This window comes from Passer domesticus, chromosome 18, assembly GCF_036417665.1.
Source record: "Passer domesticus isolate bPasDom1 chromosome 18, bPasDom1.hap1, whole genome shotgun sequence".
Classification (NCBI taxonomy): domain Eukaryota; kingdom Metazoa; phylum Chordata; class Aves; order Passeriformes; family Passeridae; genus Passer; species Passer domesticus.
In genome coordinates, this window is record NC_087491.1 from 9,741,729 (window position 1) to 9,766,820 (window position 25,092).

The 25,092-nt window shown below is 48.7% G+C and overlaps 1 protein-coding gene across 7 annotated transcripts in view; it reads right to left on the reverse strand.

Annotated features, from left to right (window-relative positions):
- VAV2 (vav guanine nucleotide exchange factor 2) overlaps nt 1-25,092 on the reverse strand; it is a 119,220-nt gene that overhangs the window by 76,810 nt on the left and 17,318 nt on the right. For all 7 annotated transcript variants that reach the window (XM_064394114.1, XM_064394110.1, XM_064394112.1 and 4 more), the window contains exon 2: nt 11,942-12,058. In XM_064394114.1, the coding sequence (XP_064250184.1) occupies nt 11,942-12,058 (117 nt within the window). The remainder of the gene's footprint in view (nt 1-11,941; nt 12,059-25,092) is intronic.

Consider the following 25,092-nt stretch of genomic DNA (forward strand, 5'->3'; position numbering starts at 1 on the left):
CTGGCACCCTTAATGAACACAACTGGGTAATGTCTCTTCTCTGACCTTCCTTTCAGGTGGGTCACTCGTATTTATGGTCATGCTTCATTTTTCCTTAAGTGTGCCCTTGTTACCTCATTTACTCATTTATGTTTCAGCAGAGAACAGGGTAAAAAATGGATTTAATGGACCTAGAAATAGAAGGGAGGAAAACCACAAAAGAGACACAAGAATCTAAAGATCTGCTTGTTCACCAGTCAGCTCTCACCACCAGGAACTTAATTTTCATCGATTCTTCCCTCTTTACAAGCCTTCAGCAAGGCAGAGCTGCAAAAGCATCTGGGAAGAGTGAAGTGCCTGAAGTCAAACGGGTTTGGGGCCATTTTACACCCTTTTAGACCTGTTAGAAGTGTCTGCTGCAGCTCATGCTGAGACTGCACAGAATGAACAGCTCCCAGCACAGAACTCTGCTTCCCAAAAGCTTTCTCCAGCATCACCTGGGCTGCATCCCATTTTAGCTGCTTCCAGGTTTCCCAGCACTGCCCTTTCCCTCATTTTGAAGGTCCCTGGCACTGTGAGAACACAAATCCCAAAGCTGAGCAGCCCTGCCCTGGTCAGTCCCCCCTTCCCTCCATCTGAAACCTTCCCTTGCTTTTTTAAACTCTCCTCTCAGCAAGGTGAAAAGGGATGAGCTGGCAGAGCAGGGGGGTGAGGTGGGCCAGGTTCAGGCTCTGCTGCTCCTCTGAAGGATAACTGCCCTTCTGTGAGCCATTGAGGGAGGAGAGGAACATGAAAATCACACATCCATGGAATCCCTGAGCTTGGAAAAGACCCCCAAGTTCACCCAGCCCGAGCATTCACTCAGCCCTGCCAAGCCCACCTCTGAAAGAAGGAGGCAGGGGGTGTGCCCAGAGCTCCTGCAAGGGACACTGGAACCTCCTGATGTCCCCAGAGCAGCTGGGCAGGTGGGAGAGGTGCCCCCAGTGGGAGATGGAGGCACAGAGGATAGGGATGTCACCCCACAACTGTCCCCTCCCTCCACCAGCCCCTGTCCCACACACAGCAGAGCCATGGGGATGAGTTTGGGCTCTCTGTCAGGGCAGCTGATCCAGAAAAATCAACTGGGACCCAGCCAAGAGCTCGTGCAGCCCACAATCCACCCTTCCAGGAGGGTTCACCCCAAAGGAGGGGATTTCAGGGCAGCCAAAGGCACTGAGCTGCACACAGAGAGAAAATCCCCCTCCACCCCAGCCCTGCTCCCCCTCCAGCTGCCAGGCTGCAGGCTCAGGGCTGAGGGGAGCCCAGGCAGGAGCAATCTGGCATTTTCCTGCACAACTCTCCTCACTGGATCCACCACAAGTGCTCTGGAATCAGGATCTGGTCCAAAGCTGCCCAGTCTCCAGCATTATGGACACAACCTCCTTCCTGGTATTTTTCTTGAATCCTCAGTCCTGCAAACCTTGCAATTACTCATTAACTGAGTTTTCAGGGTCATTTTTTCAGATTTTTATGCCCTTGGAAATGCAGAAAAAGCCTGAAGTATTGCACAAGTGCTCCTTTCTCACTTGGGGAAAAAAAAAAAAAAAAAAAAAAAAAAACCCACCAAAAACCAAAAGCTCCAGAAACAGCCTTGCAGTAGTGCTGGTTTTAAATAATTCATTTGAAAGCACCTAAAGCACAGCCCCTGAATTCTCGGCAAGTCCATGCTCCAGCCAGGGAGCAGAAGGTCCAGAAGAGCCAGGAACTCCTTCCGTAAGGGACAGCCATGGTGAGAAGGGAAAGGACACAGCCACAAAGAAACAGCACAAAAACCCTGCTCCCTGCAGGGTTCAGGGCTGGGCATCCCCAAAACCCTCAGCCCCACAACTTTCCTGCAAACCCCATTGCTGAGCTCCTCCTCAGAGCTCTGCACCCACAGCTGTCCCAGCCTGTCCCTGTTTAGCCCCCAAAAAAATCACATCTGGCAGCTCCCCAGGAGAAACAGCCCTGTGAAAACACAGCCCTGCAGGATGCCAGCAAACAAGTGTTAACCCTTTTCCCTCCCCCAAATCCCTCCTTTTCTTCTCCCTTTTCCCCCTCCAGTTGGTTTTTAGGATCCCCAGCCAGAGGAACAAGCTCCAGGTCCCACTTTGGCTGGGGTGGGGAAGTTTGGTCCCAGGACGGGCTCGACATTTCACCAATGCACAAATGGAATTTGCCACGAGGCATTTTAAGAGTCAATTCTTCACACTCCAGTAATTAGAACAATATTATGGGGAGAAAAAAAAAAGAAAAAAAAAAAAGGTGAGGGGGAGGGCAGGCAGCAGAGCTCCCATGGGGACTTGGCTGGATGAGGAAAAGGGCTGAGCAAACACCCAGAGTCAAGTGAGGCCCCAAGGCAAGAGTCCTCCACAGGATCCCTGCAGGCTGGACTTCAACCAAAACCTTCTCCACTTCCCAGCTCTCCATTTTTCTATGCAGGAGTGGTTTTAAATGAGATTTCTAATTCCCAGATCAAGTACGGGGCTGGTGAGCCAGACCCAGCTCCTTCAGCCCCTCACCAAGGTCAGTGGGGTTTTTCTCCTTCCAGGCAAGCCCATTCAGTTCAAGGTCCTGCTTCAGACACTCCCCGTGAGTAATAAATCTCTATTCTTTATGAAGAATAAATCTCTATTCTTTCATGAACTAAAAATCTCTGTTATTTTATGAAAAATAAATCTCTATTCTTTTAATGAAGAAACAGATTGAAGCCTAATCCCATTGAGCACTCAGCCCCAAAAATCAGATTCTCACAGAAGAGCTGTCATCTACACCTACAAAAATCAGAACACCCCAAACTGCTGCATCACCTGAATACACATAAAATCATCTCTGTTATAACAGGATGGAGCATCCCAGCTGAGAAAGGAAACAGAACCAGACAAACCCAGATGCTGGTGGATCCATCCCTAACACCTCCCTGCCACTGGAGCATCCTTTCCTGGAGTTTCCAGTGCAAAACCCACACAGACAGCTTCACTGGGGCATTTCCAGCGCCCAGAAAATTCATTTTTTAAAAGAAAAACTCCTTGGCTGTGCAAGTCTGGCTTGTGTGAGGCCAGCCTGGGAGCAGGGGGGTTCAGGACACTGCACAATGGTTACTCAGAACTGCTGAAATATCTCTATTATAATCTATTATAATTAAATATCTCCATTATAACTGCTGAAATATCTCTGTTATAACAGGATGGAGCATCCCAGCTGAAAAAGGAAACAGAACCAGACAAACCCAGATGCTGGTGGATCCATCTCTAACACCTCCTGGCACTGGAGCATCCTTTCCTGGAGTTCCCAGTGCAGAACCCACACAGCCAGCTCCCGTGGGCCCAGAAAATTCATTTTTTTAAAGAAAAACTCCTTGGCTGTGCAAGTCTGAATTGTGTGAGGCCAGCCTGGGAGCAGGGGGTTCAGGACACTGCACAATGGTTACTCAGAGCTGCTGAAAGTGGCACTCAGTCCCTTCAGCTCCCATCTGCAGCGAGCTGTGATCTCAGCCCCGCTGCTGGAGCACAGAGGTCCCTTTGATAAATCTCTCTGTACAGGGACTGCAGCACTATTTCCGCATGAAAGAAATAAATTCAATTTTTTTCCAATCATCTTCGCAGCCCAGTGGCTTGGAAGAGTGAGTTCCCCTCTGCTGCACTGCATCAGGCTCAGGTACAGGGCAGCTCTGGCTCACGCCCTGGCTCTCCAAGCTTTTATTTTTTTATTTCAGCACAACCTCCAGCTGTTCTGTCTTTGAGCAGAGTTTGTGACAGGGGATCACACCCAGAGCCTGCACTCAAAATCCTCTGTGCACTCTGAAATGTCTGGGTAAATTCTCTATAAGGGGAACAAGCTTTCCTCCTTTTTTTTTTTTTTCCTTTTTTTTTTCTTGAGAAAACTCCACAAAGCTCCACTTGTGCATCCCTTCTCTGCAGAGATGGGCACATTTTAAATCAGATGTACAAAACCAAGAGGTTCACCTGCAGGGGAACCTGTGTGGGGTGACATCCACCAAGGGATGACATCCCAAGGGAGGCAGAGCACAAGCAGCTCTGGAGCTGAGCCCCTGCTCCCACGAGAGGTGGGACAGCACAGGACTGCCAGGCCTGGCACTGCTCCTCACCATGGCCTGGCATCAAAATTATGCCTAAAAATGAAAATTATGGCCAAACTATGGCCCAAAAATGAAAATTATGCCTAAAAATTAAAATTATGCCCAAAATTATGCCCAGAAATGGAAAATTATGCCCAAAATTATGCCAAAAACCCGAAAATTATGCCCAAAAAACCGAAAATTATGCCCAAGAAATGAAGCCTTTCCCCAGGATTAGGATGGAAAACTCTGGTGGCTCCATGTTACTTCCAGCCTGTTTGCACATTGCTGCTTCCTGAGGTATTTTTAACCAATTTTTCCCTAAAAATCTTTAATTCCAGGCTGTGAATCCCCCCGTGTGCCAGGCAGGGAGGTGCAATCCCCAGCTCAGCTCCCCCACACAAACCTCCCTCACTCCAAGCAGTGACTGCAAACATCAGCCAAGCCCACGCTGGCTCAGAAATTCCAAAAATTACAACCAAGAGAGGCCTGGAAGAAATAAAAATAACTGAGAAACACCACAAAGTGCAATGCCCATCACTGGCTTCACCTGTGGCTGCTGTCCTGCCACCATGATTAGGCTGTAAACCCTAATTAGCAAGAGAATAATGTGGAAGAGGGGGACCCTGCCTCACACACCATTAACACTGAGGGTGTAAATGAATTTTCTGCAGCATCACCATCTCATTAACTCATCTCATCTCCAAGCTGGTTTGGAACCAGGCAAGGAAAAGCTGGAAAACAAGGGGAAAATTGATATTTGAGATACCCTTGGAGGTGTCTTGCTCACTCCAGGGATGTTTAGAGAGAAGCTTTTCAAAACCTGCTCCTGAGCAGCCCTGGGATGCTGTGTGATCACCTGGGTGGGAGGGACACCCCAACACCTGCAGCTCCAGGATATTCCTGGATTTTTCCACCCTTTCCACCCCTCCTGTGAGTGCACCCCAATGTCCACACCCATCCTGCAGCGGGCAGCTGGAGCAATCACAAATCCTACAGGGAGTTCTTGAAGAAATATTTAATTTCTGAAGGAAAAAAGAGGGAGAAAAAAACAATAATCCCGTATCTGGAAACCCTCCAAGAACAAACAAGCAGCCCGTTCTGACAGCCAGTGGAACAAAATAATCCAAGATGGGTTTTTCTTTCCCCCATGAAGAAGTGTGGGAAGGAGCTGAGGAGCTCCTGGTTTCCAAAGCTGTCCCTGCCTGGCACAATCTCAACACCCTCAAGCCTCTCCAAGCACAGGAGAAACAGCAAACCTCACTCTGCTGACACAGGATTCATCACTTTTGTGTCTGTGCTGTTTATTTACTGCAAACCATGAACATTTCCCTTCCAGAGAGTGATTTTTCAGTGTAAAATATGGATCCAGAGCACCCAAACCCTGGGACATCCTGGGGACACCCAGACTCCTCCTGCTTGTGTTCAGCTGTGATATTTCAATGTATGGACTTGTACAAACTCATCTCTGCCCCAAGAAAATTCACAATTTCCTGCAGAAGCTTCTTCCCCCTCTTTTATTTTTTGTTTCATAGGTAAGATGCTGTGCTCTGAGCACTGGGGATTGTGCAGTGCCAGAACTTTCAGCCTGGTGGTTTCACTTTTTACTAAACCCCGTTTACACCCACATTTCTAGAAATGTTAATTATTATTTGCATTATTTGGCCTTGGCACAGTCTCATCATCAGACGCTGAGGGTTTTAATGAAGACACAGAAGAGATCGTTAAAGAATAAAGAATTCCTTTTATTCCAAGAGTCCCTGAAGTGATACCAGCCAGGATGGATTTCCTTCCTTTCCCAGAGCACATGAAGCTCAAGTGATGAGAGACACACTCACAGCACCCAGGCACACAAAGCCTGGCTTTGCCTGCTGGCATCTTGCACCCACAGTGATGTTCACTGCACCAAACCTCAAAAATCCCATGACATCACCAAGGAGGCTCAAATGAAACCTCACAACAGCCAGAAATTGTTGGATCACCCAAAAAAAAAAAAAAAATAAATAAAAAGCCTGGCATCTCCTCACTTTTTGGAGATTTAACACTCACAGGGCTTTTTTTTTCCAAAGTTAAAAAAATATCCTTCTCTCCCCGATCTTGTCTAAAATTAACAAAAGAACTCAGACAAATCAAGAAGGTACAAGGAAATCAATTTCATGCACATTAAGGAGATGCATTCACCCACATCCTGATCAATGCTTTGGATTCCAAAGCACTTCCATCACTGCTCCTGACTGCAGAATTCTCCCATCAGGGCTGTGATAATTACAGAGATCCTGCCCACACTTGTTTGACCTGAAACACAACACCCCTTAGTGTGACCCCTTGGAAAAATACTGGGGAAAGCAGCCAAGAAAGGGGGGAAAACAAAAACCAACAAAAACCAACCAACCAAAACAAACAAACAAAAAATGCAAAAAACAAAAACCAAAAAAACCCCCAAACCAAACCCAAAAAAAACCCCAAAAAACATAAGAAGAAAAAGCAAACAAACAAAAAAAAAAGAAGACAAAAACCCCAGAACAAAACAAAACCCAAAAAACCCCAAATAAACCCCCAAAAAACCTTCCCAGAATGAACATTTCTGGCTCTTTCAGTTGCACATCTATGAACAGCCTGGACTTTTGAGCAGGGGAGAAAGGAATGGGGAAAAGCAGAGAATTTGGCACAATTAAAAGCTGCTCCTGCAGGAAATACCAGAGGGCCACCAGCTGCTGGACTGTGGCATTTCCTTGGCCCTGGAGGTGACACCAGGGCCACAGGTTGGTGGCATGCCCCAGAGGTTCTGCTCTGAGGCTGCAGTGAAAGATTAACTGGGTTTTATCAGCATTTTGTTGCCTGAGCTCGATTTGAGGCTGTCGTGCTGTTTCTAAAACCCTGAACACCCAAAAATACCCCAAAATACCCCAAAACACCCCAGCACAGCCCTTTCAGCACCGACCCCAAATCCCAACCTTCAGCTCCCAAGGCCAAATGAACCCCCAGGCTGGCAAAGGGAGGGAAGAACAAACCCCAGCTGTGCTGCTCCACTCTGCTTTTGCCACTTGGAGCATCGATCCCAGTGCCCAAATCTCCAGCAAGGTCATTAAAACAGAAAAAAAAAAAATCACCCACAGCTCCTGCAGTGGAGTTAATCATCAACTGAGGAGGCACAGGCACCCAGGGCTGCCTTCCCCACGTTCTCCTACACTTCCCAAAGCTGGGAATTCTCCCTCAGGCAGGAACTGCAGTCCCAAAGGTTCTGGGAAAAGCACTGGTGTGGGCACAGGGTGAAAAATTCTTTTTGAGATTAAAGTCATCAACCACTGAGCAGGCAAGGGGTTAAGTGGATTTCGTCCATGCAATGACACAAAAATCTCGTGGCAGGCCAGTTACTGTACTGCTCCCTTGGGAATTAAAAAAAAATAAATAAATACATAAAACATACACACCCTTCTTTTGGAGAATTCTGCTCGTTTCCCTCCCCACCCACCCTGGTGACACAGCGATGTGAGATGCTCCCAGCTGCCACAGGATCCCCCTGGGCACACAGCCAATGCCACAGAGCCATCTGAGGAGCTGGCACTGCCACCACAACACGGGAAGCCCCATCCAGGCCTCTGGGGATTTGTAAAAATCATGGGCAGGGCTGGGATGGGACACCCAGCTTGGCTGGCAAGCTCTGCTCTGCTCCCAGACACTCCTGCTTCATGCAGAGAGAAAACACACTGCTTTTAATATGTTCTTGGCTGCAGGAGGTCAGAAAAAAACCCTGAAAGTCAAAATGAGAGAAGAGGAGCTGCTCCCAGCAGCAGCAGGTCACAGCTGGCACTGGGTTTATAGCAGCCCTATATCTGGAATTTCTGCAGTTTCTGCCTTTCTATATTAATTCATATAAATCCCTCTTTTTATCTGCCCAAACTGTGTTAAAAAGGCACCTTTAAAAATACTGCTGCAGGGTTAGAGGCTCCTGTGTGGGGTTAGAGATGCTGGAGGGAGGGGAATTCTCAGCAGAGAAACAGAAACACCAACCAGCAACTCTCAGTTATGAATCCCTTAAATAATTCTGACAGCACTCCCCGCCCTCCTGCCTGAAAGTGAACAGAAAACAGAGTTTTCTGACTCTCGGGCAGCAGGGTGGGGTGTGCCAGGAAGGGAGCGTGGCAGCTGAGCCCCTCCAGAGCTGTCCCAGCCCATCCAGATGGATGCCAAGGGGGAATCCCTCACCTGGAAGGGGCTGGGGACAAAGAGCACCCAGTGAGGACAGCCTGGATCCCCCCAGGGTTTTCCAGGAGGGATCCACACCAGCCCACCAGCAGGAGGAAGGGAACACTAAAATATAAACCCTGAATATTATGAACCCTGAATATCTGCAGCAATTTCGGAACAATCACCCCAAATTTAAACTTTTTGTTCAACTCTGATTTCTTTCCCCTTCCAAGGCTGTTGGCACAGGCACTGGAGCGTGCCAGGCTGGGGGCACTCCCCAGCAGCCACATCCTCTCCCTGGCACTGAGCCACCCAAAAAAAGCCTCCTCTGAGCCCTGCCCCAGCCAAAATCTCGGTGGGCTCAGCTGAGAGCAAGAACGGACCCAGAGCTGCTCCAAGCCCTGCTCCAGCTCGAGGGGGTGCAGCTCTCTGGGCCAGCAGCAGAGTGGAAAACACGACTTCAATTCGGTACCAGCATCTCCTCCTCCCTCAGCCGCCCTGTGAATCGCTTCCCTTTTTCATTTTTAGAACTGCAGCGTTTCCTATCTGTGGGGTGGGGAGGGAAGACCCTTATCTTGCCAAAAAAAACCTTTTTCAGAGACACCAAGAACTTCAAAAGGAATTCAGGACCATTAAATCCACGTCAGGAGGGCAGAGAGGAGCGGGAGGCTAATAAATGGCACGCTCCACAGGTTTATGAATATTTGAACTATATTTCTTTTTAAAAAAATTGTACATTGCTGCAAGTTATTTAAAATGAGTAACTCCTTTTAATGAACCTGGCTACCATCACGCTGACTAATAGAGTAATAAAGAGTTTAATCCATATTTATGTACATTTTATGTCATTACAGTTGGTGCCAATAAATTAGCAGGTCCAATAAGAGTTTGATTTTATACCATCACTGCTACTAAATGTGTAACAACACACACTACATGAGCACCAGCTTTTTATTTTATTTCTTTTTTAAGAGCCAGGCTGCACTAACAGAGAGAGAGAGAGCAAGCCTGCAGAATCAGACCCTGGTTAGGAATGAGGCAATATTAACTGGGGTTTTACTCCTGCATCCTGCAGCCACAGAAAAAACACTTCTGCAGATGCCTCTGGTGATTTATGGAGAGCTCTGAACCACTTTAAATGGATCAAATATTCAGAAATAATTAATATATCTGTTGAAGGGGCATGGGTGGAAATACAAGCACCAGCACCTCAGGTCACTTCTGCAAACCTCTGCCATGAAACACAGCACAGCCCCCACCACAGCAGGATTGCTTAATAACTGAACATGGGGAAAAAGAGCTGCCTGTCAGCAATTTCAGCTGGCCATGAGCAATTGGGAGCGGCCTTTGGGCTCCCCTGGGGAGCTGGGAGCCACTGCAGATCACAGGGAATGGGATGATCCATCTGGCAGAGCCCCAGTGCCCCATTCCCCTACACCCCGCAGAGCCCAGACGGAGTTCCCAGCTCCACTGGGATTCTGCCTGGAGCAGCCCACATGGTTCGTGATCCCATTTCACCAGCTGTCACCCTGCTGACAGCACAAAGCACCTCCCCAAGCTGAAAACTCAAGGAAGAAGCAAAACCAGGAGCAAACCTGGGCTTGAGGAGCCCCCAGGCAGAGCTGGAGCAGCTCCACTGCTCCCAGGGCAGCTCCTCCTTGCAGAAGCCCTGGCTCAGGAGCCAAAAGAGTGATGGAAAGATGGAAGCTTCTCTCAGAACAACAGCTGGGCAAGGCAGGACTGAGGGATCTGATTTTTCAGACTCTTTCAAAGCACCAGTGGTTTTCTAACACTAAAAAACCCCGAAGACTCAAAGCCCTTTACTCAGAGGTTGGCACCAAGTCCCCGCCTTTCTCCTCAGTAATTACACTCCAGCAATCCCAAAAACTGCTGGTAATTGCTGTCCCAGTGGCCTTTTGGTTTGGAGGAGAGGAATAACTCTCCCAGTGGCATCCAGAAAGGAAACACCCAACCCTGCTCCACCAAAGCCCCTCTGCAATTAAACTCTCTGTTACTGTGTCCCATCACAAACGGTGCAAGTGCCTTGTGACCAAAAAAACACCATTGATCGGAGGAGTGAATGGCTCCAGGAAGAATTTTTTGTGTGTGAAGTCTGTGTTTGGCCAGTGGGGACGTGGATTAGAGGCTGCTTTTGCTCTCGCCATGACTCAAAACGGAAAGGGAGCTCTGGTCAACAGCAGATTTTTCCCTGTTTATTTGCTTTGCCACTGTTGAACACAGATCTGAGGATAATGTGGGAATGAAAGGTGCTGAAGACAATGGGAATGTTTTGACAGGCTTCCAGAGGGAATTAGGGTGGTGCAGAGCTGGACAGCTGATACCTCCACCAAGCTGATAAAAGAGAAAAAATGAGGTTTTTGTATAGAGAGTCAGTGCTTCCCACATTTTCTGTGGTTGGTTGGGGATGACGACAACGTGAAAGCAAGCACGATGCAGGCAATAAAGCACATTTGGACCTCTTGGAAGTTTATGACACATTTCTTTCCCGAGTCTCCTAAAAAACCAGATTGCCCTCAGGAAAGAGGGAGTGGCAAATCACCTTTAAAAATCACAAAGCTGAATGCACCCCCAAAAAGTGACCAGGGGGAGGGAAGACCAGAACAAGGAAAAGCAAGCTGTGCTCATCAGCTGATGTGTTCCAGCAGTGTTTAACACCAGGCATCAGAGGCAATTTGAAACTGCACAAAGCAAGAGACAATGTGACGATAAAGCAGCATTTTAATTAGCAGCAGTTCCTTCCCCAGCCCAAAAGGTTCCTTCTGTGCATTCATATTCCCAGAACAACAACTGCCTTCTTGTATTCCATAAATCAAAAAAAACCTCATAAAACAAGGCACTGCAATTGCACATTCCACATAATGGTCCAGAAATAAATTAGGCAATAAATATCAAATAATATATCCCCATCAGCAGTGAAAATCTACTCCTTGGATAATCAGAAGGGAAGATGCCTTCCAGCAGCTTATGTCTGGCAGCTCGAAACAGGTAAAACAATACAGAGCTTTAATAAATCTTTTATCACCTTTTCTGCTGAAGAATATACCAATTGTCCTGGGTAATGGCTTCCCTGAGCCCTGTATCCATCAGCCCTGATGCAGTTGGTGTCACAGGCAGGGGATCAGAACAAGAGCCACTTGTCAAAACCAGAGTTTTCTTTCTTCGCTATTTGGTGGCAATCATCACTTACAGCAAGACATTTCTGAGAAGCTCAGGGCACTCATTTCACCCTGCCATGAAACTCCCTGACCCCACAGACACTCACTGGCCACGTCACACAAAAAGCAGTGGTGATTTCAGCAAAGTTTATTTTGCTCTGCACAGGTGGCAGCAGATGGGGAGGGACTGAGCGAGGTGTGGACCCCAGGCAAGGTTTGGTTCTTCTCAAAAACACATGGGTCACATCCTCTAGAGACTGATCCCAGAGAGTTTTTCATCCAAAGCAGAAAACTTGAAGGCTTGGTCACTGAGGACAGCAGAATCAACCTAAAACAACCCCTAAATCCACTGAGAATTTAGCACAATCCTAAATACACCACAAGCCTGGTGCCCAGCTCTCAGAGGCTGCTCAGAAAACCACAAAACCTTTGTATTTTCATCCCCAACCTGGAGCACAAAGCTAGACCCATCCCTCCCCAGGAGCTCAGCAGGAACTCTTACCTTCCCAAAATCCCGCACGTCAAAGAGGTCAAAGGGATCAAAGAGGTCGCTGTTCCTTAACCCAAATTTGTCGTGGCACACTTTCAGGAAGGTCCGGATGTTCTTCAAACACAGAAACTGGGGGAGAAAAAGGAGATAAGGAGGGGAAATGAGCAAGACAGGCACAAATGATAACTGAGATTTCCCGAGTTCAATGCAAGAAAAGCAAGCAGGTGTTGGGGAAGATGAATCAGGAAAATTATAAATATGATTGCCTGGCAAAATATTTTGAGAATATGGAAACTAGAAGCGAGATTGAAATGAAAGCAAGCTTTGAGATACCTTGGTTACTGAACAACTGGAAAACAATGGTATGGCCAGCTGAAGGTAATGTAATCACAATACCCTCTGCTTGCAGACAGGTCTAAGGGTCAGAGCAGACCCTACCAGCTTGGCAGAAGGGGCCCAAAGAGCAGTTTTTAGAGTTTAAAATGTAACAAAGTATGGTAATGTAATGATTCTTATAGGCTGTATGTAAATGCTATAGGATTTGTATCTTGTATTAGATTGGCTAGTGAGAATTAGAATATTCAGCACAGAAGAAGATTTATTGTATTGTAACGGGAATTTTGCTCTCTCTTTTCCTCTTGCTTTTATTCTTCACTCTCCCTCATCCTCTTTACCTCTCTCCCTCTCTGGGGCCTGGTCCCAGCTGTGGCTGGCAGCTCCCAGGCCCTTGGCAATAAACCACAAATTCCAAGGCCTGGCTTCAGGGATCTCTGCTCTCCATCCATCCCCACCGTCCTTCCCCCGTGGCTCCTACAAGCAGGGGCTGAGAAGCTCGCCCTGCAAGGCCAGGCAGGAGTTTGTTTGTTGTTTCTGAGGATGCCAGGCCCTGCTGCCCTGCCAGGGCTCCTGTGTGCTCCGGGAACACGACGCCCCTTTGAAAAACAACTTTCTCCCAAGGTAACGCCGCAGAAGGGCTGCAAAACTCAAGGCAGGACGTTTCCCTTTCAAGGTCGAAGGCAAATATAAGTCAGAGTTGATGTTGCACAGAAGCCCAGTGTTGAATATTTAACTATTTCAAGCACGATCCCATTTGGCTCCCTACAGAAGGGACACGTGTTACAGCAACAGGACAAGGGGGAATGGCTTTAAACTGGCAGAGGGCAGGGTTAGTTGGGATATTGGGAAGGAATTCTTCCCTGTGAGGGTGGGGAGGCCCTGCCCAGAAAAACTGTGGCTGCTCCATCCCCGGGAAGTGCCCAAGGCCAGGTTGGAAAGGGCTTGGAACAACCTGGGATAGAGGAAGGTGTCCCTGCCCCGGGGTCAGATTGGATGATCTACAATATCCCTTTCAACCCAAACCTTTGGTTATCCAGCAAGGTTGACTGGCAGAGCAGCATCAAATTTCTCTTCTAAAAAATCCTGTCTTTGGCTACAGCAATAAAAGAATTTTTATCTAAAATCACCAGGGATTCTGAAGCCTGAGAACTCCAAATGGTCTTGCTCCTGGCAGCACAGGAGCTAAAGAAGAGAAAAATAAAAATCTGCTTCATTTTTGCAGCTGCATCACCTACATCCATCATCTGCTGAGCCAGCCAATTAGCTTCCCTTCTTTTTGCACCCTCACTGCAAAATACCTTCAATTTATTGCTGTATCTTTAGGCAACTCCTCACTTTTTCAGCAAATTCCTCACAGATACCTAACAAACACGCTAGAATCCTAAGGAAATCCATCCATTAAGGGGGTGAATCACCCCCATGTGATCAACAGGCAGAGGAGCCAAGCTGCCTTGGGGTGGATTCCCTCAGCCTGCTTTTGTCACATGGCACAACCCTGAGCTCTCATCAAACACACTCCGCCTGCAAACCTCACCCAGGGTTCAAAGCAAAAGAAAATAGCTTAATTTTCTTTTAATTAAAAGAATCAAAGCACAGTCTTTGGGGTATGTCCCCAGACGTGGCCGTGGTGCAGCTCGTTAGCGCTGCTTTGGGGATTAGACACGAGGGTTTCCAGCCTGGATTAGCAAAACCACCTCAATACCAGCAGGGTTCACCTGCACAAAGCAAGAAATAACCTTTTCCCCTTTTGCCCCATGCCATGGGACCAGCAGAACTCCCCCAGCACAGGACAGTCCCGTCACATCAAAGCCTTCTCATTAGACAAGCACGTGCCAGAGGCAGAAATTGAAAACAAATCTGGTTTTCTGGGGCATTCCTCTATCTCACATAAACACTGCAGTAAATACAAGTGTCTAGACTGGGAGGTTTTTGGTTGTTTTTTCTTTTTTTTTTTTTTTTTGAATTGCTTTACAGGCTCTCTTGCTGACACTGGTTATTTCACAACTTTATCTCTGCAAGAATTTGCACCCCAGGCTGCATGTGCTGCTGCACTGCAGTCCCATTGATTCCAAAGTTCCAGCGTGTGCTTATTTTAAATCCTTTTAAGCCTCCAATTTTGAAAGTTAATGGCACAGGGTACAGCCACAATTACACACAGCAAGATGCAAACCTCCTCTGCACAACCGCCCTGCCCTTCTGCAGCATTTCCTCCCCTGCTCCTGCTCATCCCAGCCTGGGCAGCACCAAATCAGAATTACAGAATGGTCTGGGATATTCAGGATTATCCATTTCCGCCCCTCTGCCATGGGCAGGGACACCTTCCACTGTCCCAGCCTGGCCTTGGGCACTGCCAGGGATGGGGCAGCCACAGCTGCTCTGGAAACCTGTGCCAGTGAAGGAACCAAAAGCTAAAAGTGATTTTCCTCATCCAGTTCAGACGTGGAAACCACCTCACACCACAGCTGGTAAATGAGGAGGAGGCACCTGCCAGCTCCAGGTGACATCAGCAAAAAGCTACCACACCACCAGCCAGGCCCTGAGTGCCAGCAGGTAACAAACACGGAGGAAAAAGCCCATCATCTATTCAAAGAGCTGCTGAAAAAGGCATGGTGTAAACCACAACAAACACAATTAACGAGAGGCCTGCCCCACCAGTGAGGAGCTGGCAGCAGAGCAAGGCCACCACGCTGCCACAGGAAAAGCCACCACTGGGGATGACAACTGCAGCTGGGCTTCACCCTCGCTCTTGGAGCACCAGGAGTCCAGGTGGGGACACCCAGCGTGGGTGTTGGTGGCACAATTCACTCCTGGCCCTTCTTCTGTGGCCAATCTGCAAAGTGTCATCTTGTGCTTTTTATTTTCTTGGCGTTTCGAGGTCGCTGCTGATGGAAGATGATGAATTCTTGGCTCAAGACTGTTACTCAACAGCCACAGGTTAAAATTAGCTCCAATTTAACATGGGCTGTGCCCAGGCCATTTTATTCAACAGTCAATCACACCTTTGAACAAGCAAACATTTCACAGGAGAAAAAAGAAATCAATGCTCTCCATGGGGCTCATTCAGCACCTGTCAGGCCCAAAATCAGTGCTGTCATTTATCTGCTTCGAGCGAGGCTAGAGCTGAGCAGGGTCCTGAGAGCAAGGGAACACCAACACCACAAATTCCCAGTGCTGCCACAACCCTCCTGTGCACCCAAAACAGCCTTGGGAGCCACCAGCCACAGCTCCTGGGCACAGACACTGCTGAGCTCTGGAAACCTGAGTATTGCATTTGTGGGGTGCCCCACTGAAGGGAGGAATGATGAATCTGACTCTCAGAAGGCTAATTTATTATTTAATTATATTAAAGAATACTATACTAAACTATACTAAAGAATACAGAAGGGATACTTACAGAATGCTAAAAAGAAAATAAAGGAAACTTGTGACTCTTTCTAGAGTCCTGACACAGCTTGGCCCTGATTGGCCAATGAGTGAAAACAACTCACACCAGAATCCAGTGAAACAATCACCTGTGGGTAAACAATCTCCAAACACATTCCACATGAGCAAAACAGAGGAGAAGCAAATGAGATAAGAATTGTTTTCCTTTTTCTCTGAGACTTCTCAGTTTCCCAGGAGAAAAATCCTGGGTGAAGGGATTTTTCAGAGAATGTGAACGCCACACATGAGAGCACACAGAATTCCATGGCTCCCAACATTTCCAGGCTCTGGGACAGCCACAGAACAGATCCTTATCTGGGGAGAGCATCCTGGGCACTGCAAAACCCATCAGAGAGGGAAGTTAAAGCCAGAGGGAAAAGGGACTGGAACAGGGGTGGGATTGGGACAAACAGAGCAAGAAACTCGTCTGGTAAAACAAAACCCCTTGAAGCCTGATGATGGATGAGAAAAGTGTGGTCAGCTCTGCCCCAGGCCCTGCAGGGTTGTAAGAACCAGCACTAGAGAGAGGCAGCAGAAGGGCCCCATCACCTGCACTCACCCAGTTTCAGAAGAGCTCTGATTATTTTTAACCACTCTGCAGAGTCATAAAGTGAATAAAAGAGCTCCCACTGGGAGCCCTTGGCCACCCTCCTGCACACAGGGTGGCCAACAGCCCCAATGCCTGGGACGTGCTGGGAACTCTCAACAGCTTCTGGGGTGCTCTGTTTAAATGAAGGGTTTCATGATTTTCTCTCTTTTACTGGATTCAGGGAGTTTAGAGACTCCTCAGGTGATCACAGGGCATACAAGGGTTGTGCTGCCAAGTTTTTGTGCCACTCAAACTCAGCAATGCACTGGAGGTGCCTTCAGGGGAGGTCAAAAAGGATAATTTGGCACTTGGGATAACTGCACTTTGCACTGGGATCTCAGTAAGGACATGCCCAACAACCCCAGGGCAGGTCAGATGTTTCTGCAATTGGAAATTCCAGCCCTGGGGCTGGGAGAGGACATTTTGGGAGGGTGTGGGTGACTCCTCCTCACACCCCACTTCAGGCCCCTCCCTGCAGTCCCCAAATGACTGGGCACCCGTGGCACCTGCACTGACAAGACTGGAGCCATTTCCAATGCAAATTCACCAGAGAAAAGCCAACTACTGGAGCACCTCGAGTGGGTTGGAAACACATCCCAGCCCTAGAGGCTGAAGGCCACACATGCTTCTGGCACCCAGCAAAGCTGCTTTGTTAGTGGAAAAACACAACCATTTTTGTTAGAAAAGAACTCCAAGATTGAGCCTGACCATCAACTCAGCACTGCCAAGCCCTCCACTAAGGGGGTGGCTTGTCCTAAATGCCACATCCCTAAATGCCACATGCATACCCCATTAAATCCCACCAGGGATGGGGACTCTGTCGCTTTCTCAGCCTGGTGATGGCAGAGACAGACAAAAAGCTGGAGAATGCAGCAGCAGCTGCTCAGAAACCAAAGAGAATTCCCAGGTGGGGTCTGGAGGAGCATCAAAGCAGCCCCTGCTCCTCACACGTGGGATGGACACGCAGAGCTTGGGAATCTCTGACACTTCTAAAAAATGCCACAAAACGCAAGGAAAGGCAAGAAATGAGGAGGATGGTTTTGCCTGGAAGGGCAGGAACATCTGGCAGCTCACAGCACTTTGGAAAGGCCTTTAAGAGAGGGCTTGGGGCTGTGTGGGGAGCACACAATGGCACACAGGGTGCGCGGGCACGCGGCCACGAGCCCAGCGTGCCCAAAGCCGTGGGCTTGAAATGTGTCCTGCAGCATGCAAGGAATGCTGGAGCTCTGCTGGGGGAGATAACCCCTCTGATGAATGATGCAAGGGGCTTTCTTTAGCACTTCCTGGCCCTGATGTCAGATTTCCTCTTATCTCACTGCCGGCACCGCTCGAACGCGCCGGGCGAGAAGTGAGAGCTGGGAACATCTGCTTATCACAGGCTCTGCCAACGGGCCAGGGAGGCTGGCTCCTTGAGAAAACACATCATTTACCAGGGGAAAACAGGTGTCCCATGGCCCAAACCTCTGCAGAGAGCCAAAGGATGCATCTCTGAGCCGCCCTGTGCTATTCCGATAGTGCAAAGGGGCATCAAATCTCCCTTGGCTTCCTCCAACACCAGGAATGGAGAGAAAGTCCAGGGGTATCCAGTGGGAACTGCAGGGCTGCAGCCATCACATGGCAGGGGCTGGGATTAGCTGGTCTTTAAGGTCTCTTCAAACCCAAACCATTCTGTAAATCTGAAAATCACGACCTGTATCTGACCTCCCCAAGTGGCTCTGCCCCATCCAGCTCCCCTCCACACCAAGCAATATTTTGGGACCAGCAATGAGTCAAAAGCACCAGTGGAGCTTGGATCCCCCCCCCCAGCAGCACCAAATCTCCCATGGCTTTGTTCCTGCTGGCTTTGTTCCTGCCCAGCTTGGCCCCATTGTCTCTGGTGCAGAGGCAGCACAAAAACCTCTCTGCAGAGAATTCCCCTCCGCATTTGGATTCAAGTCGCAGCTCATCAATTACTTCAGATGGACAGATTAAATTTCAGGTTGTTGGACAGCAGATTTATCTATTGAGAAGTGGAGAATGAAATTATTTCTCAAACAGTTTAGCACTATTATTTTCCCCCCCTGCTTTTCAAAGCCATTCCCATTGCTGAGTGCTCCAGGGCTGGACAAATTCCACTTAGGGAGGCTGATTAATGAGCCTGAAACACTGATGAGGGCTGACCTCTCCACAGCTTCTCCTTCTCACATCCCCTCACAAGCACCATTTATCCCTAGGAAAGCACCTGAGGGAAAGCAACCACGGATTTTAGCAAACACCCATAGCAGGGCACTGGGAGGACTGGGGGAAAGCAAGAAAAGCTTCATCCCAGGGAGAAAAATCAGCCAGAGCTCAGGAGGGATGAAACATTCCTGCACAAACTCACCAGGAGCTTCCACCTTGCCCAAGAGAAGCACACCAGGGGTCCAGCAGCAGGGCAGGACAGGCTGCCAAGCCCTGCTCTGGTCCTGCTCATCCTCAAAACTTCACTCATCATTGCCCTGGCGTGGCTCAAAGGGACAAAGATCCCCCCAGTCACCCCACAGGAACCTCTCATCATGGACAAGGATCCCCCAGTCACCCCACAGGAACTTCCCATCATGGACAAGGATCCCCCAGTCACCCCACAGGAACTTCCTTCCCATCATGGGCTCTCGAAGGGAAGAGGTCTCTCAGTTAACAATATAAAACCATTTACTGGAAACCAGAGTATACATGGAACTGTGAAAAAATAATTAAAACCTACTGAATAAAAGTTAAAAAAAATCAGAGACTCTGGAGTAACCTGTTAAATACCCAGAGGTCCCAAACCTCAGCCCCAGAGGCAGAGGACACTCAGAGGGTGCTGCTGTCACCCTGCCAAGCCCAGGGCTCCAAGAGCTCATCCTATTTTATCCAAGGGAAGTTCTCCTGACTCCTGAACTCCCCATGAAGACTGCCAGGTTCATTTCCCCCATTACACATGGGGGAAAAAAATGGAAAAGCAAAAAGGAGCTGTAAATGTGGCTAAAACCCCCCATCCATCAGGCAGCTGAGAGTGCAGGATACTCAGAGCTGGAGGGGGGACAAGGCTCCAGTGACACAGGGACGTCACAGGCAAGCCCAGACAGTGGGTTTAGCTGGGAAGTTATAAAGTTTAAGGTTTAAGTTATAAAGTTTAAGGTTTGAATTATAAAGTTTAAGGTTTGTTTCTAACCGTTTATAAAGCTATTTATAATTGCACAGATAAATTTGAAGTCTCATAGAGAGGAACCAATCACTAACTTTTCCCCCCTTTTTCTCAATTTGTGTTAAGATTTATAAGAGTGCTTTCAAGTGAAAGTAAAAAATCATCCTCAAGCTGTTAGCACAAGTCCCCCTCCCCTCCATTAACATTCACTCCAGGTTTTCATAAGGATACGATCATTTATGAAAATAAATATTTCTCTCCTGGGGTTTTCTGGTGGGTATGCTGAGAGGTGAACTCCCACCAGCAGTGACGGCCTCCCCAAAGCCCCAAAAACCTCTCCCTGGTGACAGGGGAGGCTCTGAGAGGCCGTGCCAGGAGGCAGCAGGTCCCACATTCCCGGGGGAACGCCAGGCTCCGTCCGTCTGTCCATCCACACTCACCCCACGGCACTCAGGGGCTCTAAATGAGAGGAAGGAAGCTGCAACTTCCCGAAGAAAACGCTGGACCTGCCACTGCTGACAGTACTTCCCTCCTTTGTGGAGCCCTCCCGGGCCTGCAGACGCTGGGAAAGGCAGAATAATTAAGGTTTTAAGGCTTTAATTGCCGTGCCTGGCAGGGTTGCACCCACGGTGCTGAAATTCCCCCAGCCAGCCCAAATCCAGCGGGTCCAACAGGTTCAGCACTGGTGCAACCCCCCCAGCCACAGGCAGGAGGTTTGTGTCACCCAAACCCTTCCCACTGAGGTTCTGGAAAACCCCAATAAAATCCCTGTGTGGCTGATTATACTCTGGAAATGGATTTTCAGGATATCTCCAGCCAATCCCACAAATAACAAAGAGTTTCTGGCCAAACCAGGTGGGCACAGCCCCCCTGGTGTCCAGCAGCTCCTGGGGGATGGATGGCAAGGCAGGGAGCAGAGGTTTTGCAGCCCTGAGTGTGGGCACACCACCAAGGATCACCACCCTGCCCCAGAGGAGAAACCCAGAAACTTCCAGGAACTTCATCGGCGCCCCAGCAGATCCATCCAAGGTGGTTCTTTTGGGCTTTCTCCCAGAATCCAGGAACCTCAGCCTCCTGCGTGCCAGATCCTGGTGTCTCCACTGCACACTGACAAATCCAGGCTGGGCTTTCCTGAGCGATTAAATCTGAGGCTGCACAAAGCCTGGGAGCAGGAGCAGAGGCATTGCTCAACCTGCCCTCACCTGGCATCCTGAATGAAGAGTTCCCTTCCACAAACCCAGCCTCTTCCTCTCCTTGCTGGAGGAAACACAGCTCCACCAGGGGAACCCAGTTAAAAAAAGGGGGGGAAAAAGAAAAAAAATAGAATAAAAAAAAGAGATGTCTTAGCTCATGGTGTTGCTGTGATTCCCAACCTCGTGGTTGCCTCAGCCAGGATCACACTTCACCCCGAAAACACCACCACAGATAAGGGATGGGACACGTGAAAAATAAACCCTGCTGGGAGCTGATGGAGAAATGAGATAACTCCAGGCGTGGGAAGGCTCCTGCAGAGAAAACTCCAAACATTTGGGCCAACCCAAAGCTTTGAGAAAGGACTTGACCTGAACCATGACAATCAAATTACGACAGACCGCTCAGCTGCTCTTGAGGAAAAGGAGGAATTGTGCAAGGCCAGCTCGAGTTACACTGCAGGGCTGCTCTTCCAGGGAGCTTTCCAGGCAGGAACTGTCCCCCTGCTCCTCAGGCTGGCCCAGGGAATGGAGCCCTGATCAGCTTTTGACAGGAGAGTGATGAAAAAAGCTCTGAGATGAGTCAACAGCAGCCAAGCCAGCAAACGGAGCCTTGTCACGTCAACACTGGGTGCAGGCAGTCTTTGAATGAGCCCTGCAAGCCTGGGCTCCTTCAGGACATTCCCACAACTCATTTTTGTCTCTTTAAAACCAAGCCGCCCTGAAAAAATGGTGCACAGCAAAGCTCTGCAACTTTTGTGAGCCGCAGGGTGGGACTGGAGGGTGTCTGCAGCAGTGTCACTAATGCAAACTTGTCAAAACAGACAAATAAATAATAATCAAATTAAAAATCTTTATATATCAGTGATAGAGTAGTCCCATATAAGTAATTTTAAATATCCATTGGTATCTGAGAGGTCCCAGCCCAAGGCTCCAATGAGCTTTACGGTCCCTCCCACAAAATCTGTGATTTTATCATCCCCAAACACCCCTGAGCTGACATTAGCCAAAGGAACATCTTCATTTCAGGGGCCTCACTGCAGACTCTGCTTTCTGAAAGCATCTCAAGAAAGCTGATTTTAGAAATTCTGCCATGAGACCAACAGCATGCAACCTTCCAACACCCAAAAGACTTTTCTGGGAAGAGTTTGTATGGCTGCCATGGCATTATTCATCCATGGTGGGTAAAATTCAATTTTTCTGCACGCAGTCACGCTGTGGGGTGACTCCTTTCCAATTAGCCTCACTTCACTCTCACAAAGCCTCCAAAATTACAGCTAAATGTGGTGTTTTCCTCTGTGCAAGAAGTGCCAAGGGGCAGAACAAACAAACTCCTGCCACATTCACCTCACAGAGCCCAAGCATCATCACCCACAGGGAAATCACCCCTGCAAAGCAAACCCTCAGCCAAGAAAAACATTTCTAACTCGCAGCTTTTACCTCTGAAATGGGTGACAGAGGAAATAAAAGCCTGGAAAAACTGCAGATGTCTGTTGTGGTGAGATTTGCAGAGCCCTGTGCACCAGACAAGACCTGGAGGGGAGAGCTCAGCTCCCAGCTCAGCAGAGGAGTTCTGCATGCCAGGAGATGGAAACAGCCCATCCCTGGTGACACCCGGGCTGGGTGACACCCCCTGGGCTGCCAGCCACCCCCAGACCCTGCTGAAAACCAGGCCAGTGGGTCTGGAGAGGAACAGCCCCAAAATGTCACCCCAGGGACCAGAACAGCATTTTTAGAAGCAGACAACAAATTCTCAGAACATTTCACTTAATGGCACCAGGTAATGATGCTGAAAGACACCCCCCAGCTCCTGCCTAGAGAAAGAATTAAAACCACAACACTCCTCACATTCTGGAGAGCTGATGCAGACCTGCACACGAAATCAAGCAGCATTTTCACAAGACTGAGCCCCAAATGTGCTTTTGAACAGGTCCCTGGATGCTCGTGGCAGCCCAGCAGGGCTCTGCGCTGCCATCAGCTCCTCAGGGCAGAGGTGAGGCTGGCTCCAGCAGCTCAGCACCTTCTTCCCCCCAAAAAAAAAGCAGCAGAAATGGGGTCGTGGGGTTCCCCTGGGCCAACCAAGCTGTGCAGTGCTCCTCCAACATGAACCACAGCACCCAGCAGGGGTGGGAGCAGCCCCTGCCCAGCAGCTCCTCGGAGCCTCCCGGGTGATCAGAAGAGCTGAGAACTGAATTTCCAGCCCTGGGCAGCAGCAGGAGCTGAAGCAGAGGCTGGCAGAGCTGGGAGAGCAGCCTGGGGTGGCTGTGCCAGCACCTGGAGGCTGCCTGTGCCTGGGGACAGAGGATGGACAGGCAGCCCTGAGTCCTGGGGGTCACTCAGGGCTTCTTCTCTCCTCAGCTTTAAATAATGAATGGTTTTGTTGTCATTTCAGATGGGGAAGAAGCAGTGCTGGGAACAGGAAGGGGTTTTGGTAATGCCCACAGCTGGGATGAACCCCCTGCACTGCACCTTTCCCCCTGGAATGGGGAATTGTCAGGGTTTGAAAGGCTAAACCCACAGCTGGGTACTCAGAACTCCCCTGGCAGCACAAGAAGCTCCCCAGGAGTCTCTACCAGACTCCAAAAAGCTTCAGAGCACATCCCGAAATCCTGCTTGGCCAAATACATCAACCCCAAACCCATCCCTGTGTCCCAGGCAAGGAAAACCCCCCACAAGCACAGGCAGGACCCATTTTTTTTCTTTCCACCTAAAGCACTTGTGCTGCCCCGGGCAATTTGCATTCAGGGTATCAGTTCCTCTCCCTGCAGCACTGCAAGGAAATTAATTAACTGAAGAGTAACTGTAAGTATCACAAAGCTTGGGAGGCTGAGACAGGAAATCTGAAGGTTAACCATCATCTTTAATGGAGGCACCAGATAAAAATCAGAATGAACTTTGATCAAGGGCAGGATGAAGAGGCCACTGGCATTACTGTGATGTTGGTTGGTTGGGTTGTTTTTTTCTTTAAGATTTTAAGATTAGAAGCTGTATTTTATCTGTAAGATTTCAATTAAGCATTTTCAGCCCTCGTGGAGGAAAGGGAGAGGTTTAATTCCTTACTAGAGAGTATCAAGCATCACTGCAATCACTCTGACATCAGTGAAAACCAGGTGAAAAGCACAAGAGCCATCACTCCACGATCCTGGCACCTATTTGGAAGGAAATTCTAATTCTGGGAAGGATGCTCAGAGCCCCAGCAGGGGCAGGGCTGCCCTAAAGCAGCCCCAGCAGTGGCTCTGCACTCCTGCACGTGCCAGCACAGCTCAATTATCCCAACTCACACCACAGCAACAAAACAGGCAACAAAAAGGAAGTCACTTCCCATTTCGAGTTATTTTTTGCAAGGGTGGAACTGAATGAGAGGCTGCAGCCAGAATTGAGTCTGGCTCTGGGAAGTTTCCTAAAGCATCCAGAGAATTGTTGCCACGATGAATTAAAGATCTTTCTGCAGTCAGCAGTGCTTAAATTTTGGCCACAGACTCCAAACCTCCCTGGGTTTGGGCACAACCCTGTCCCTGACCTCCCCTGAATTAAAACAAGGGGAGCTTCATTTCTGCCCAATTTATTTCAATTTCTCCTTGAGGATGTGACTGTTTTACCTTATCTGGAAGATTTTTTTCCCCCCTTCCCTTGCCAAGCTCCAGAGGTAAAATTTACTGCCCCAGCAATGCAGAACAGTTCCTGCTCCCTGGGATGAAAACAGGCTACAGAAAATTAATCTACTGGCTACTTAATTTGTAAAGCTGCTTAAAAAGGTCAGGTCCCCAGCTCATAAAAACCAGCACTGAGAACAGATCCCAGCGATTACGGGAAACAAGGCTCTGGATATTTCTATAAATTAATGCTTGGGGAGGATAACAAGATAAGAGGACCCTCTAATTTAACACCCACATCCCATTCCTGGCAGCTCCTCACGCTCATTTATTACAGGAACACATCAGGGGTGCACCCAAAGCTGGCACCTGGGGCTGGAGGGGGTTGGAAATCCTCCCAAAATCTCCTGGATGCTTTGACTGAACAGTTTCCAGATCTGGGTTCATATTTCTGTAAGGCAAGTCCTCCTTTCTGAGCCAGGCTAACAGGGGCTAGACACACACAAGCAGAAAAATATTTTTATATAGTTTTAATGCTTTTATTTTCCCTGCTCAAAATAAGAAAGAACATTATTTTGTGTTTTGTGAGGGGGGCTTTATTTTTTCAAGCTAGGCTTTGGTAAATTATTTCATGGGAAGTTGCATGTTGGAGATTAATGACAAGCACAGCACTTGTGTAATTCTGCACTGATTTACACTCTGTTCAGCAGGAAAACTCCCCTGGAAAATCTCCCTGTGAGACAATGGGAAAATCCAGGTTGGCTGTCTGGGAGCTTCCCTCCATTCCTGCATGGAACTGGGTCCTGTCAAACCCAGCTATTCCCCAGGACATCATTTCCTCTGGAACACCCTGCCCCAGTGCAAGGGGGATGGCACTGGACGAGTAT